The sequence below is a fragment of the Lithobates pipiens genome, unplaced genomic scaffold (assembly GCF_037356315.1).
Source record: "Lithobates pipiens isolate NorthernLeopardFrog02 unplaced genomic scaffold, aLitPip1_a1.2 Scaffold_22, whole genome shotgun sequence".
NCBI classification, from domain to species: domain Eukaryota; kingdom Metazoa; phylum Chordata; class Amphibia; order Anura; family Ranidae; genus Lithobates; species Lithobates pipiens.
The window spans coordinates 17,898,248-17,913,857 of NW_027507784.1; the positions used below are offsets into that span (position 1 = coordinate 17,898,248).

A 15,610-nucleotide genomic window follows, 5' to 3' on the forward strand; every position below is an offset into this window, starting at 1 on the left:
CCAAGTGCGGCCAGACCAGAGTCTTGTAGAGCACTAACAAGTGTTCACTAGAGCACATGATGGTGGAGATGGGTTTTGCTGTGTGTTAGTACCAGGTCGTGGTCCTCAGGATCACCTCACCAGGAGGTGAGAAAGCTTAGGTCAAGTAGCAGATAAAGCAAAAGCTTAGTCAGTAAACAAGCCAAATGTCAGTCACAAGTGATCAAAAGTTGGGATCAAGCATAATCAAGGAACAAGCCAAAGGTTAGTAACAAGTGGTAGCAGAGATATGGGCAGCAGCAACAGTGATCTGGGTTCCCGAAATTGTGTATGTAAAAGAAGTCTTCCATTTACCCCTTTTTTGTTTTACTACTTTTAACCTTTCGCAAAGAGAATTATTTTCAGAGCACAGAGAATTATTAAATTACTGTATATCTAAAGTCCAAAATTATTTTTGGTTTATTTTGAATTGAGTAAGGAAAGGTAGTGTTTAAAATCCCTCTCCCCTTTCTATCCTAGAACTTCTTATCCTAGAAATACAAAAGAAAAATGAAAGAACATATTTTCTAAGTAAGGGAGAGTTCTCTCCGGAACATGTGTTTGCCCTTTAAGATTTCTCCTCTTTTTCTGTTCCAATCACCACTTAAAAAATATTTTTTCTTGACTTCAAGCCTCAGTAAGGGCAAATAAAAAAGGTGAATCTTGCCAGTAGGCAATAAAAAAAAAAAAACCGAAAGGGCTTCTAACCGTTCTCTTTTTACTTGAAAATACTCTAACAGAGATAAAAGTTTTGGCTTTAGATACACTCACTTGAGGATTTTGAGACATAAGTCCCCCAACAACTTCAAAGCATGCTTTGGACACATTTCTTTTGTCTTGTCCCTCTCTGATTGTGCATTTTTCCCTGCCACTATTACTTGATTTTGCTTAACCTCCCTGGCGGTTTTCCTGAGTGTGGCTTGGGGTTAAATTTCAGTACCATCAGCGGTAACCCCCAAGCCACACTCGGGATTGCATTGCAGGATCCTGGTGCAGGTTACTTACCTTGTCCCCAGGATCCTGCGAAGTCCCCCCCGCTGTGTCTGCGGGCTGTGTCCTCCGCCCGATGCCTCTGTGTGCCGGGCTCCGTTCCCTGCGAGCATCGTGATGCACAGGGGCGGAGCCTGGTAGCAACTTCAAAAAATAGAAAATTCATAACACATGCAGTACACTGTAATCTTACAGATTACATTACTGCGTGAAATAATTTCACATCCCCTTTGTCCCCAGTGCTTTGTCCAGTGCCCTGCATGCAGTTTTATATTATATATACTGTTTTTTCTGCCTGGAAACTTGAAATTGTCCATAGCAACTACAAAATGTCCCTTTACATCAAAAGTGGTTTTAGACCAGCTAGAAAACAGCGATAGTAAGGTAGAACTGAGCGTTAGTGAATCGCGGGGAAATTAATTTTAGCATTATTCTATTATTATTTTTTATAATTATTTATAGTTATTTATTATATTATAATTTATGTTTTTGTTTTTCAAACTTTATCATACCTGAGATATCTACTAGACTCTGGTTTGGACATATTTAAGTTTGTTATTGCTAAGAATTACAGGCCTACAATATAAAATGCCAAACTTCCATGCAAAGCAATTGTACCGCTTTGAGACGCAAAAATCTGACATAATTATCCAGCCGGGGAGGCTACACAGCAGGAACAAAAATATAAAACTATCAAATGCAGCTGCTGCTGTGTAAAATTATATTTGTGGGTTGATTTACTAAAACCGGAGAGTGCAAAATCTGGTGCAACTCTACATAGAAACCCATCAGCTTCCATGTTTTATTGCCAAAACTTTAGTGAACGATCTGAAGTCAGAAGCTGATTGGCTACCATGTACAGCTGCACCAGATTCTGAGTGTTCCCGTTTTAGTAAAGTATCCCCCAAGTGTCATTGAGTAATTCATTAAATACAAAAGTATTGTTTCAATATACATACTATTTCAATCATATGTAGATCAAACGAGTGATCTACATGTTTGGCTTTGTAACAAAGCAGCATATGACATTACTTAAAAGAAAATAAATAATGTATTTATTTTTTATTTTTTTTTTGTTTACAAACTTTTTTTATTTAGTATAAAGTGATGGTACAAAGAATAACACAATTTTATATGTAACAAAGCCACATATGACATTACTTTAAAAAACAAAAATTACAAATGTATTTATTTATTTATTTTTGTTTACAAACAATTATTATTTAGTATAAAGTGATGGGCCACATATGACATTACTTTAAAAAAAAGAAATTACAAATGTATTTATTTATTTATTTTTTGTTTACAAACTTTTTTTATTTAGTATAAAGTGATGGGCCACATATGACATTACTTAAAAAAAAAAAAAACTATTTTCAAATGTATTTATTTATTTGTTTTTTGTTTAAAAACTTTTTTATTTAGTATAAAGTGATGGTACAATGAATAACAAAATTTTAGAAAAATGCATCTTAACCTCCCTGGCGGTATGATTATTTCGGATTTTAGGTGCTAAATTATTTTGCATGGAAATTTGGTGTTTTATATTGTAGTCCTGTAATTCTTAGGAATAACTCACTTAAATCTGTCCAAACCAGAGTCTAGCAGACATCCCGGGTTTGATAAAGTTTGAAAAATGAAATCATACATTATAATATAATAAATAACTATAAATAATTATACCAAATAATAATATAACAATAATAAAAATTATTCAATAATGTAATCAAATCAAAAACAATGAAATTTGCTCAGTTGCAGAATTGTCGCTGTCATTACTTTTCAGTATTTGATGACGGATCTCCCCACAAATCGCTATCTCTCAATTCTGCGAGTGATTCCAATTTATTATCGCTGTTTTCTAGCTGGTCTAAAACAATTTTTGATGTAAAGGGACAGTTTTGGTTGCTATGGACAATCTCCAGTTTCCAGGAATAAAGAACAGTTTTTATATTATAAAACTGCATGCAGGGCACTGGACAGACCACTAGGGGCAAAGTGGATGTGAAATAATTACATACAGCAATGTAATCTGTAAGATTACATTATACTGTATGTAATGTGTGTGTTTCTGAATGTGTGTTTTTGAATTTGGCGCCGATCTCCGTCCCTGTGCGTTGCAACGCTCGCAGGGAACGGAGCTCAGCTCCGTGATGAATCGACGAGCCGCTCGTACAGCGGGGGGGGGACATCGCTGGATCCAGGGGACAAGGTAAGTAAAGTCTCCCTGCATTCAGCGATGCAGTCCCGAGTCTGGCTCGAGGTTACCGCTTTTGGTGTAAAACTTCCACCCCGAGCCAGACTCGGGAATACCGCCAGGGGGGGTTAAAGCGGTTGTATAGTCTTTTTTATAACTTTTACCTACAGGTAAGCCTATAATAAGGCTTACACGTAGGTAAAAAAAAATCTCCTAAACCTGTATGGTTTAGGAGATATTCCCTTTGCAATGAGCCGGTGACTGCAGCGGCGCATGCGCACAGACGCCGGACCCTGCCGGAAAGAAATCTCCCGCGGGCATGCGCGGGAGTGACGATATCGCGGCTCTGGCCACTCACAGCGCCGGAGCCGTGATACCCGGAAGACAAGCAGAGGGAACATGTCAGCTCCCTCGTTGTGTGGATCGGGTGAGATGTCGGGTCCCCGTTCTAAGGTAAGTATTTCATAATGAGTTGGAAGTATGCGGTGCATACTAGCTCATTATGACTTTTATGACTTTTCCCTTGCAGGTCTGAAAAAAAAAACGTCAGCGGGTTTACTCGCGCTTTAAAAGGTATTCTGCAAGATTCGATCAAGATACAAACTGTTCAAAAGAAAGTCAGCTGTTGATATCACAAAAGCATCATATAAAACACCAATAGAGGAATCAATGAAGTACAGTTGAAAATGATAAGTCGCTTGAGTACAGTTATTCAAGGAGCTAAATAATACGTCAGAATATTCAATCCAGGGGTTCCATTTTATTGTATATGTGCATGGTATTATATAATGTATGATATATTTTTTTTTCATAAGGATTATATTATTTATTCTAGTTTTTAGTTGTACAAGTGGAACAGTTGGGGATTTCCAGTGAAAGGCAATCAGCCAATGTATAGAGTGTGGATAAGTCTCTCCTTCTCCCCTTAGCTAATATTTTTTTAGTTTATTTCCATTTTTTTACCATTCATGTTTTTATGTGTTGTGTTTGTTACTTTTTTGCATTCAATAACCTTGCCATACTTCGCACCAGAAAAAAAAAAAAATTGTCGCGTGTCATTTTAAGCAGGACAAATTATAGAACAAAATGTATACATCTTATTCTCATTAAATATTACTTTTTTTTTTCTTTTTTTGGTGTCTTTATTAAATTCTTTATTTATACAAAAGGACCGAGAATCCATTTAGGCATCAAGTTCCAAAAAAATACATGCACAATCTCTTATAACTCCGATACATTTCAGGATAGCTTAATATTCCACAACAAAATACATAATGTTCCAGCCTCAATAAAGCCCCTTCTTGTCTTCCTCTTTTAGAAGGCACCTTCCACTGCTGCATTAGGGGAGGGAGGGACACAAAAAACATTCGCAGAGGGGGCGGATTACCTGCGCGTATTGGTAGAAACACAGTCTTGTCTTGAGAGGAAAGCACTAGGTCCTCCATAGCTCCAATACTTCTGACCCTGTTAAGCCACCTAGCGATGGAGGGAGGTTTAGACTCCCTCCAACAAAGACTTTGGCAGCATTGACCAAGTGACATAGCACAGATTTTTTAGATTTCTGAATCAGAATTTGTGAATAGTGGAGCAAAAAAAAAAAGTGGGTTCCTCTGGTATTGTCAAGAAGGACGTTCCGATCGTCCGGCTGTCCCCGGAAGTCTTACCTGTGAAGTTTCTTGCAAAAGAGCCAACCGGCACACGCGGGTGCGCGCTAACGCGGATGGGAGCACATGGGTGCGCATTAACTCTCTTGGGCGCACGCGGGTGCGTGCTAATGCTGATGGGCGCATGCGGGTGCGCGTTAACTCTTAAGGGGCGCACGCGGGTGCGCGCTAACACTGGCGGGCGCACGTGGGTGCACGCTGATGCTGCTGGGCGCATGTGGGTGCGCGCTAATGATGGTGGGCACACGCGGGTGCGAGGAGGGGTTGGCATGTGTGTGCACGCGCGCGGGAGTGCGTGGATGCGCGTGAACGCGCGCGGGCACGCAGCATGACAGTTCTTGGCACCAAAGGGGTTATTTAAAGGGACCTGTCACTTTGCCTCCTTGCTGTCCGGTCTACAGCGTTCCTGAGTAACTCCCTGTTCCTGTCTTGATTACTACCTGATTCCTGTTACCCGGCTTACCTCTGATGATCCCTTGCTTGCTGCCTGCCTCCGACCTCCGGCTTGTCTGACTATTCTCCTGCCTGCTGTTTCAGTGCCATACCTGCCTGCCTGTGTTTGACCCGGCTTGTCTACGACTACGCTTGCCTTCTGCCTTGCTGTTGTTCCTGCCGTCCAGCATCCTACCCAATCTGCTTGAAGGTCCGCTGAGTGTCTTGAACTACAAGACACCTTCCTCCTTGATCCGGTGTGAGTGTTCCTGCTGTTCCTGTTCCTCGCTGACCTCAGTTCAAGCCTGCATCCGGTACCTCTCTGCTCCTTAGAGTCCGGACCAGCCCTTACATCAGTGATCTGCTAGGCGCTTATGCCCCTTCTGTGCTCCTGAACATCTGTCCACTCTACCAGGAGTTCTTGAGCCAGAGGTATACGAGTAGCCGCTCCCAGCATCCGTGGGCTCAGCCACCAGGTACCTGACAGGTATAGGGTAATCTGTAAATGTTTGAGATATCCTCTGTACTTCCAACCAATACTGTCTAATCTTTGGGCAAGACCAAAAGATGTGAAGTAAAGTCCCTTGTTCCTCTCTGCCTCGCCAACAGCAATCAGAGGCCTCTGGAGAAATTTTGCAGAGTTAAAAGGTTATAATACTTGCGCGTCAATAATTTATAATTCATAGAAAGAAAAAGAAACCCCCCTATATATGGATGGTATTTTAGGAAGACCACAAACACCAGAGACAATTAAAACATATAAATACTTTATTAATGATTACAGGACGAATACAAAATAAAACCAAAGAGACACATATGTTGCCAATGTCTCTATAACATGTCTATAAATGTACAAATATACGAATAGATATTTAAAGCCAACCAATAAATGATTAGAATACTCTTCTCTATAGCCCACACCCGACGCGTTTCTAGTTGGTGGTATCACAGAACTTTCATCAGGGGTGAAGAGCAAAAACTTGATGAAGAAAGAAAAAAGCACTGTAGGTGCGTATCGCTCATAGATGAGCGTATGGTGCGTATCGCTCATCTATGACCGATACGCACCTACAGTGATTTGTTCTTCATTGATGCGATATTTCAGAAATATCAATATGCCATCAAGTTTTTTCTCTTCACCCCTGATGAAAGTTCTGTGATACCAGCAACTAGAAACACCGATTTGGTTGTCGGAATCCCCGACCGTGTGTACAGGGGCTAAGACCCGGGATCAAAAAGTCATCTGAAGGAGCAATTAACAAGGTATGGAAATAGTGTGAGAACGAGGTTCCTTTTCATTACAGTATGATTCAAATGCTGTTTGTTGACTTCAATAGCAAAACTGCAATGCCTGTCAGAAGTTTATTTCATAATGCCCCCCTCGATGTGTCATTAAAGCCACCGTGGGCCAAGTCTCAGAAGTCAAAAAGTGTGAGGCCTAAAAGCAGCCCTTTTCCAAATGACTGTCAAACATGCCCGGTTCTATGCCTGGAAGAAAAATAGGGTTCCCTAGAATGGGGAACAACAGTGATTGTATGGAAGAAAACATAGGATTCTGACAAACCAAGACAATTTGCAGTGTAGGGCCAATAATGGGATGTGTTTTAAGAGAGGTCGGTAGGGCTGCGTTACACCAGGACGCTCTACACAAAGGTACAGAACTAAACTGTTGTTCTATGTCCGTTCAGAGTTTAAAATCTCTGCGTCTGCACCAATCAATCATTCTGTCAAGATGGGCAGCTTGATAATATTTAAATGCATCCGGAACAGCTACTCCCCCAAAGCACTTGGGTAACGTTAGGAGACATCTACTAATCCTTTGTCGTTATTTCGCCCATATACATTTAGTAAAAAAGAGAGTGGATTTGACAAAAAAAAAGGTTGCGGGAATGGAAATAGATAGTGCCTGAAAGAGGTACAAAAATCTTGGCAAGATACTCATTTTGATGATATTACATTGGCCGGACCAGGAGTGTAAGCTTTGGTGCCATTTATCCAATAAGGATTGTACTCAGTTAAATAAAGATGGAAAATTTGCGACAAAAGTATTGGCTAAATTTGATGTTATATAGGTGCCCACGTACTTTGACGCCAAAGATGTCCATTTCCAATTAAAGTTACGTTGTATATTGTGACCAATAAGGACAATGCATCTCCCATAGCTTCAGATTTGGTGTAATTTATTTTTAGGTTTGATGAAGCTCCGAAGCATTCAATTTTCTTCATATGGTTAGGCAGTAGCACTGAAACATGTGGGTTAGGCATGGAAAAAAGCAGGTCATCTGCATAGGCTGATAGTCTATAATTATGGTCTCCTACTTGTAGCCAAGAAATGTCAGGATTTTGCATGATTTTATTCAGAAATGGCTCTATCGAGAGAGCAAATAGTAAAGGCAAGAGGGGGCAGCCCTGATGGGTACCATATGAGATAGAAAAAGGCTTTGAAAAAACTCTGTTTGCTTTAACCAAGGCATGTGGAGTAGAATACACCTTGTCAATCCACTGAAGCATATGGTCTCCCGGACCCATGTGCCTCAGAACTGAGAAAATAAAGGTCCAATTTACCCTAGAAATTGCCTTTTCTGTGTCAGTACTCAGAAAGAAGCAGGGAATGTTTGTTTTATTAGCATAGTGGACCTATGGACCCATAGTTTAGCACCTTGATGGTGTTGTCTCTCCCTTACTTAGCCAGTGAGACACATAGCTAATCCCCACAGGCTCCCCAGGCTAAACCTCGATCAAATTTGTTTTAATATTTTACAGGTGAACAGTATATACATATGTAAAAATGATCCTATAATCCGAGGCCCTGGTGAAGTGGGTCATCCCGCAAAACCTGTAGGGCGACTTTTCGGATTCCTCAGCCAGGATAATAACACCCTGGATAAGTTATACTGTAACAGAGCTTTTAAAGTTGTTTTTTTTTCAATGTTTTCCTTTTTTCATGTATATATGTTAAATAAAATTGTGTACGTTCTCCTTTTAAATTTCCTCGATTGGTGCATTTCTTAAAAACCCTACATCTAACCGATACATGTAAAGTCCCACCCAATTTTTGTCCTATCTATGTACATGTAATCTTCTTAAGTTCAGGGACTAATATGACTATACTCTATATTACCAAAAGTATTGAGAGACCTTCCTTTACATGCATATGAACTTTAATGGCATCCCAGTCTTATTCCATAGGGCTCAATATTGTGTCAGCCCACCCTTTGCAGCTATAACGGCTTCAACTCTTCTGGGAAGGCTGTCTACAAGGTTTAGGAGTGTCTCTATGGGAAAGTTTTGGGTTGGGGTCAGGACCCCAAACTCGCTCATCCATGTCTTTATGGACCTTGTTTGTGCACTGTAGTGCAGTCATTTTGGAACAGGAAGGGGTCATCACCAAACTGTTACCACAAAGGTGGGAACATGAAATAGTCCAACATATCTTGGTATGCTGAGGGCTTAGGCGTTCCCTTCACTGGAACTAAGGGGCCAAGACCCACACCTAAAAAAAAAAACCCACACCATAATCCCCCCTTCAACAAATGATCTGGACCAGTGCACAAAGCAACGTCCATAATGACATGGATGTGCGAGTTTGGGGTGGAGGAACTTGACTGGCCTGCACCTAACCTCAACCCGATAGAACACAAGCCCGGCCTTCTCGTCCTGACCTCACAAATGCGCTTCTTGAAGAATGGTCAAACATTCAAGCCTTCCCAGAAGAGTTGAAGCTGTTATAGCTGCAAAGGGTGAGCCAACGCAATATTGAACCCTAGAGACTAAGACTGAGATGCCATTAAAGTTCATGTGTGTGTAAAGGCATGCGTTCCAATACTTTGTGTAATATAGTGTACAATATGTAAAGCCCCATGTAAATTTTCAGCACTATATAAAATACCTGTAATAAGTAATAAAATATTTATTACTTCTATATCTGAAAATGAGGGTTTAGCTAATGTGAATTCTGTATTTTGGTTGGAAGTTGGAAGATTTTCCTAAAAGGAAAAACCTTTGTAAATGCTGTTCTGATATCCTGGTTCCTCAGACTGTAGATCAGAGGATTGAAAAGAGGAAATATAATGGTGTAAAAGACGGACAACACTTTGTCAACAACAACATGATTATTTGTCCTTGGGTGAAAATAATTAAACATAATGGAGCAATAAAATATGAATACCACTGTCAGGTGGGAGGTACATGTAGAGAAAACTTTACTCCTTTTACCTTTAACTTGTATTTTCAGGACAGTTTTGAATATATAGACATAGGGCAGAATGGTCAGTATCACAGACCCAGCTCCAAGGATGCCACCTAAGAGAAAGACAAGTAAAATGTTGATGTAGATGTCACTGCAGGAGATCTGAAACAACTGGGGAAGGTCACAGAAAAAACTTTGTATAATGCCTGATCCACAAAAAGTTAGTTTCAAGATACAAAGTGTGTGAACTAGAGAATGGGAACAACCAAGAAACCACACAATGGATACCAACTGTACACAGAGTTTTGAATTCATGATTTGTATGTAATGTAACGGCTGACATATAGCAGTATATCGATCATAGGACATGACAGACAACAGAAAAGCCTCAGCGTCAACAAAGAACATAAAGAAGAAGACTTGGGTTAGACATTCCATGGTTGTAATCTTTTTTCTCTTGGTGTGAAGGTCAAATAACATTCTCGGGACGGTGACTGAGGAACAACAGAGATCCAAACCAGCCAGGTTCCCGAGGAAGAAATACATAGGAACGTGAAGGTGAGAGTCGGTGACAATGAGGGAGATGATCAGCAAATTCCAGATTATTGTCAGAAGGTAGATGAGAAGGAAGAAGAGAAAGAGAGGGGGCTGAAGAGCCGGAAGGTCCGACAATCCAGAGAAAACAAATTCATTCAGTATTGTCTGATTCTCCATTGCAATATTTTTATGATGTGATAAAAAAAAAAAATAATAATAATAATAAGTCACAATCACCTCCTTGGTTCGTTGTCAGACTTGATTTATGACATCTAACTCATCTAATATAGACATTTTTCAACAACATAATCCAAATGGTGACTTAGAATTCGTTGCAGAAATCATGAGCCAGTTTCCTATTACTGTCAGCAATGCCGAAGGTTAATTCTTCACTAGAAAACTCAGACTTTGGAACATCAAGGTTCCCGCAGAATACATGGAGCAGGATGTAATTCCAGTTGTCCTTTATCCAAGATACAGTAAAAAGTCATTTTTTACTGCAGCATCAGAAATAAAAATATGACTTAACAGTACCGTCTGTATGAACAAGACCCCCAAATTAGGTTACAAAAATTAGCTTTAAATACAATAAATGCTCTATATGACAGTATTCAGTCTGGTGATAAGAATATGTTCTACTTTTTCTGCTCTGAGCTCAAGAGGCTGCAGGGACTTCAAGCAAGAAAAAATATTTGTAGATAAAGACCCTGGCCTGCAATAACATTCAAGTTACCTGAACATGCAATTAATACCTGTCAGATTTAAAGCCAGTAAGATGGTGAATTTTCGTTTTTTTCATCATCTTTCCGGATTTTTTTCTAATATTCTTAGCAGAAGTAAATGCTGATGGAAAAATAGGAAATCTGTGCGATGCTTTTGGTCACAATACAGTTTTACTAGCCGTTCACAGATATATTTATAATACAGAAATTTCCCCAGATATCTCTGGATCACACCGGAGGGTAAATTTGCTCTTTATTCCCTGCAAACGTGGTTTCTTGGGAAAATGACTCTCTGTGGAAAATAAATCATCTTCTGAATTCATGTATCCCTCACTGACACACAACTTCTCTCTACTGATAAATAGGGAACTTCAACGAAAATAAATTCACTCAAGTGTGAAAAGGTTAATCTCTAAACCTGAAAGTAGAGCGACAAAAGATTGAAGGACATCAAAAGAAAATATATATAAAAAAAGGTGAAAATAATGAGTGGAGGAATCTATAAAACATTAACCTCCCTAGCGGTAATCCCGAGTCTGGCTCGGGTTGGGATTTTAATTACAGGAGCGGTAACCCCGAGCCAGATTCGGGATCGCTTCGCTGGATGCAGGGAGGACACAGGGAGAGTCACTCACCTTGTCCCCTGGATCCAGCGATGTCCTCCGCGCTGTGTGATCAAGCCATCCTCCGCTCGATTCACAGTGCCAAATGCTGCCGAGCTTCGTTCCCTGCGACGTTACGGCGCACGGGAGCTGAGAACGGCGGCAAATTCAAAAAAGTAAAAGTACACAAAACACACACAGCAGTGTAATCTTACAGATTACAGTGCTGTATTAAAAATTACACACCCCCTTTGTCCCTAGTGGTCTGTGCAGTGCCCTGCATGCACTTTTATATTATAAATACTGTTTTTTTCTGCCTGGAATTTGGAGATTGTCTATAGCAACCAAAAAGTGTCCCTTTTTCAGTGTTTTAGGATTTGATTACATTGTTGAATATTTTTTATTATTCTTTATTATATTATAAACTTTATCATACCCGGGATGTCTGCTAGACTCTGGTTTGAACAGATTTAAGAGCGTTATTCCTAAGAATTACAGGACTACAAAATAAAACGCCAGATTTCCATGCAAAATAATTGTACCGCTTTCAGCACCTTATTCCAGACTGAATCATACCGCCAGGGAGGTTAATCCTCCAGTTGCCCTCTGTTGACATTTTTTTGCATTTTTCAGGTTTGGACATAAGTAGATAAATAAATAACCAACAGGTTCAGTTTAGGTACCGTATCTTCATAGTTGATCTCCCCCATGGTCTTTAATAATTAATTTCACTTTCTCTAGACTCTTTCTAGTTTCTGAACATCTGTTTTTGAGAACTGGTACCCATTTCTGGACAGCTAATCAGCTGTGTAGAGGGGAAGATACTGAGGTTGATACTGAGGTTGAGACTGTTTATACAGCAAGTTAAAGTTCACTATACCAAACCAAAGAAAAATAAAAGATGGAGGGGTGAGTGGAGGAGGGGGATGAAGCGGGAATTGGAAGGGAAAGGAGGGGGGAAAAAAAAGGGTTGTCTCATTAACCCCTTCCACATTCCATCCACTCTTGATTGACACCCCAACGGACACTCCATTATAGCCCTTAGTAATTTCTCAGTTGTTCTAAAATGAGATCAACAGGACCGCATGGTCATAAATGTATGTAGTCGATCTTGGGAGATATCAATTATTTCCTGCATTTCTTTAATTTTGTTTATTCTTGTAAACCCTTCCTTAACCATTGGAGTGTGCGTAGTGTGCCAATAAACAGGGATGCACAGTCTTGTGTATTTACCATGTGCATGACCAAGGCCTTTCTAGAGAGGGAAGTATTGTGCAACAGATATTGCGCTGGAGTACAGCTTCCGGGTTTTATTGGCAAAGCTTCATTAACTACTTGACATCCGCGCTATGGCCGAATGACGGCCAAAGCGCGGATGTGAATTTCCGGGAGGCCGTCATATGACGTCCTCCCCTGTGCACGCTCCCTGCGCGCACCCTTCACCGAGACTCGGGTGATTACTATGTGATCAGCTGTCAGCCAATTACAGCTGATCACATGATGTAAACAACAGCTCAGTGATTTTTTTTTCTCCTCACGCTGACTGCGGAGGAGAAAAAAAAAAAGCTGATCATTGGCTTATCTTAAAGGGGCATTGGCCCCTAAGAGGAAGCGGCAATTATGCCTCATTTATACCAACCAACAGTGCCCACAATTGCCACCTATCAATGCCCACAAGTGCAACCTATTGATGCCCACAAGTGCCACCTATAGATGCCCACAAGTGTCACCTATCAATGCCCACCATTGGTGCCAATCAGTGCCACCTAGAAGTGCTGCCTATCAGTGTAATCGATCAGTGGCCATCACTGCCATACATCAGTGCCCATCACTGCCACCCATCAGTGTCACCTATCGGTGCCCATCAGTGCCGCCTCATCAGCGTACATCAATGACATACAAAAATTACCCGTTATAAAATTTTAAAACAAAAAAAAATGTTTTTTTTAATTCGGTCTTTTTAATTTAAAAAAATAAATAAATAAATTGCATAGGTGATCAAATACCACCAAAAGAAAGCTCTTTTTGGGGGAAAAAATTATAAATGATAATTTTATTTGAGTACAGTGTTGTATGACTGTGCAATTGTCATTCAGAGTGCATCAGCGTTGAAAGCTGAAGATTGGTCTGCATAGGAGGGGGGTTTAAGTGACCAATAAGCAAGTGGTTAAACAAGCTGACTTTAGAAGCTGATCGTATACCATGTAAACCAAGTAAATCTCTCCCATTATATCTGAGATCAGAGGTAGTACAAGTGTCAGACAATGAAAAATGATTGATTGTCAAAAATAAAAAACATATTAAAAACTATTGGCTTAAATCTAAACGATAATAATTATGGTGCTTTGTCCGTAATCTCTTACATTTGGAGGAGAATTATCATATGTTTGGCTCAGTGTCACAGTGACTACCTGCAGAGTTGGAAGCTCACTTCTGCTTATGCCCCGTACACACGTTCCGATTATCGTAAGACAGATCGTTCACATTTTGTTGCATACAACTAAGATCGAATACAACAGTGCAAAATGTGTGTAAGATTTTTGTTGTACGATTCTGGAAAAATCTTCCGTTGTGCATAGCTACGTATTTAAAATGATGTCAAAATTACTTTCGTGTTTCCGATCATGCGTGGTGTTTGTCGAATGACTTTTATCGGACGCATACTGTACTGACTACACGATTGTCGTACGATGGGCTGTCATCCGACCAAAATTTTCCTGTTTGTCACTTCGGATTTGGTTGGATGGACTGTCGTGATCGGCTGTCGAAAGCTGCATACTAACAATCAGATTATCGAACGATCTGTCCGAAAGCAACTTTTGTGGTCCGATAATCGGAACGTGTGTACGGGGCATAAGGCTGTCACACTTGTATAAGTTGATTTTTTATTTTTATTTTTATTGCCATTTTTCCAAACATAAAGTAGATCACCTTACACCCCACAGGCCCTTTGACCGGACTGTGCTATTGATGTGATCCTGAGTGCCTCATCTACTGTTGGGGCAGTTATCCCCAACAGTAGATGTGTTGCTCTTTGGCAAAAAAAAGGTGGTTCTCTCTTCCCCCGCATAGACTAATGCAGCCTGAATGTCAACATAGTGAAAAACAGCTACAGTATCTCTCTTACTACCAAAAAAAAATCTGGCTGTCCCTGGAGAGCAAAGATAGACTCATGTGGCACTTACAATATTTTCCTCAACAAAGATGTTGACGATAAAAATCTTACAATATATATCACTGATCCAAGCGCTCAATGGATAATTTTCCTAATTAAGCTGCTGTCATAATAAATCAACCAATCCATACACATATATAGTAAAACGTATTCAGAACAGAGTACTCAACAGAGTCACTATATTGACAGCGCTATATGAACAATTAAAAATAATAATATTAAATAAAAGTATCAAGCAAAAGAAAAGAGGAAGTTCATAAGTCTCAAAATGAGCAGATTCTTTGAGTGTTAAAAAGGTGCTCCACAAAGTTCCCAGACAAGGAAGAGAGACCTCTTCAGATAGGTTCACCACACCGCTATCCCATAGGAGGACCCTCGTGCTCTGTGACACTCCCGATGGTAATACACTTAGGGGATGGAGACACGTGGGGTGTCGTAATGCATAAAGAGTGACTGGACTAACCCACATTGTTTTTTAAAGTGCTTATAACTAACCCGCATTGGGGTAAGTGTATTACCATCGGGAGTGTCACAGAGCACGAGGGTCCTCCTATGGGATAGCGGTGTGGTGAACCTATCTGAAGGAGTCTCTCTTCCTTGTCTGGGAACTTTGTGGAGCACCTTTTTAACACTCAAAGTATCTGCTCATTTTGAGACTTATGAACTTCCTCTTTTCATTGCTTGATACTTTTATTTAATATTATTATTTTTAATTGTTCATATAGCGCTGTCAATATAGTGACTCTGTTGAGTACTCTGTTCTGAATACGTGTTACTATATATGTGTATGGATTGGTTGATTTATTATGACAGCAGCTTAATTAGGAAAATTTAATATTATTATTTTTAATTGTTCATATAGCGATGTCAATATAGTGACTCTGTTGAGTATTCTGTTCTGAATACGTGTTACTATAGATGTGTATGAAAAGATGTTGACGAGTGTAAAATAAAGGTCAACAACAGAGGTGGGCATTAGAAATACCTTGTGATGCCCTTAGGTCTCCATAATGCCATTTTCCAGTACTTTTTTTTTCAAATCTGCTGTATGTCTTTGTTTTTGTATATCTGGATGAATGAATGA

The 15,610-nt window shown here is 40.0% G+C and overlaps 1 protein-coding gene across 1 annotated transcript; it reads right to left on the reverse strand.

Moving 5' to 3' along the window:
- Positions 1–9,083: 9,083 nt before the first annotated feature.
- LOC143925360 (olfactory receptor 5AR1-like) lies at positions 9,084–10,957 on the reverse strand. Its single transcript, XM_077449929.1, has one exon. It carries the CDS (start codon positions 10,202–10,204, stop codon positions 9,245–9,247), a length of 960 nt encoding a protein of 319 aa, XP_077306055.1. The 5' UTR covers positions 10,205–10,957; the 3' UTR covers positions 9,084–9,244.
- Between the last annotated feature and the right edge of the window lie 4,653 nt (positions 10,958–15,610).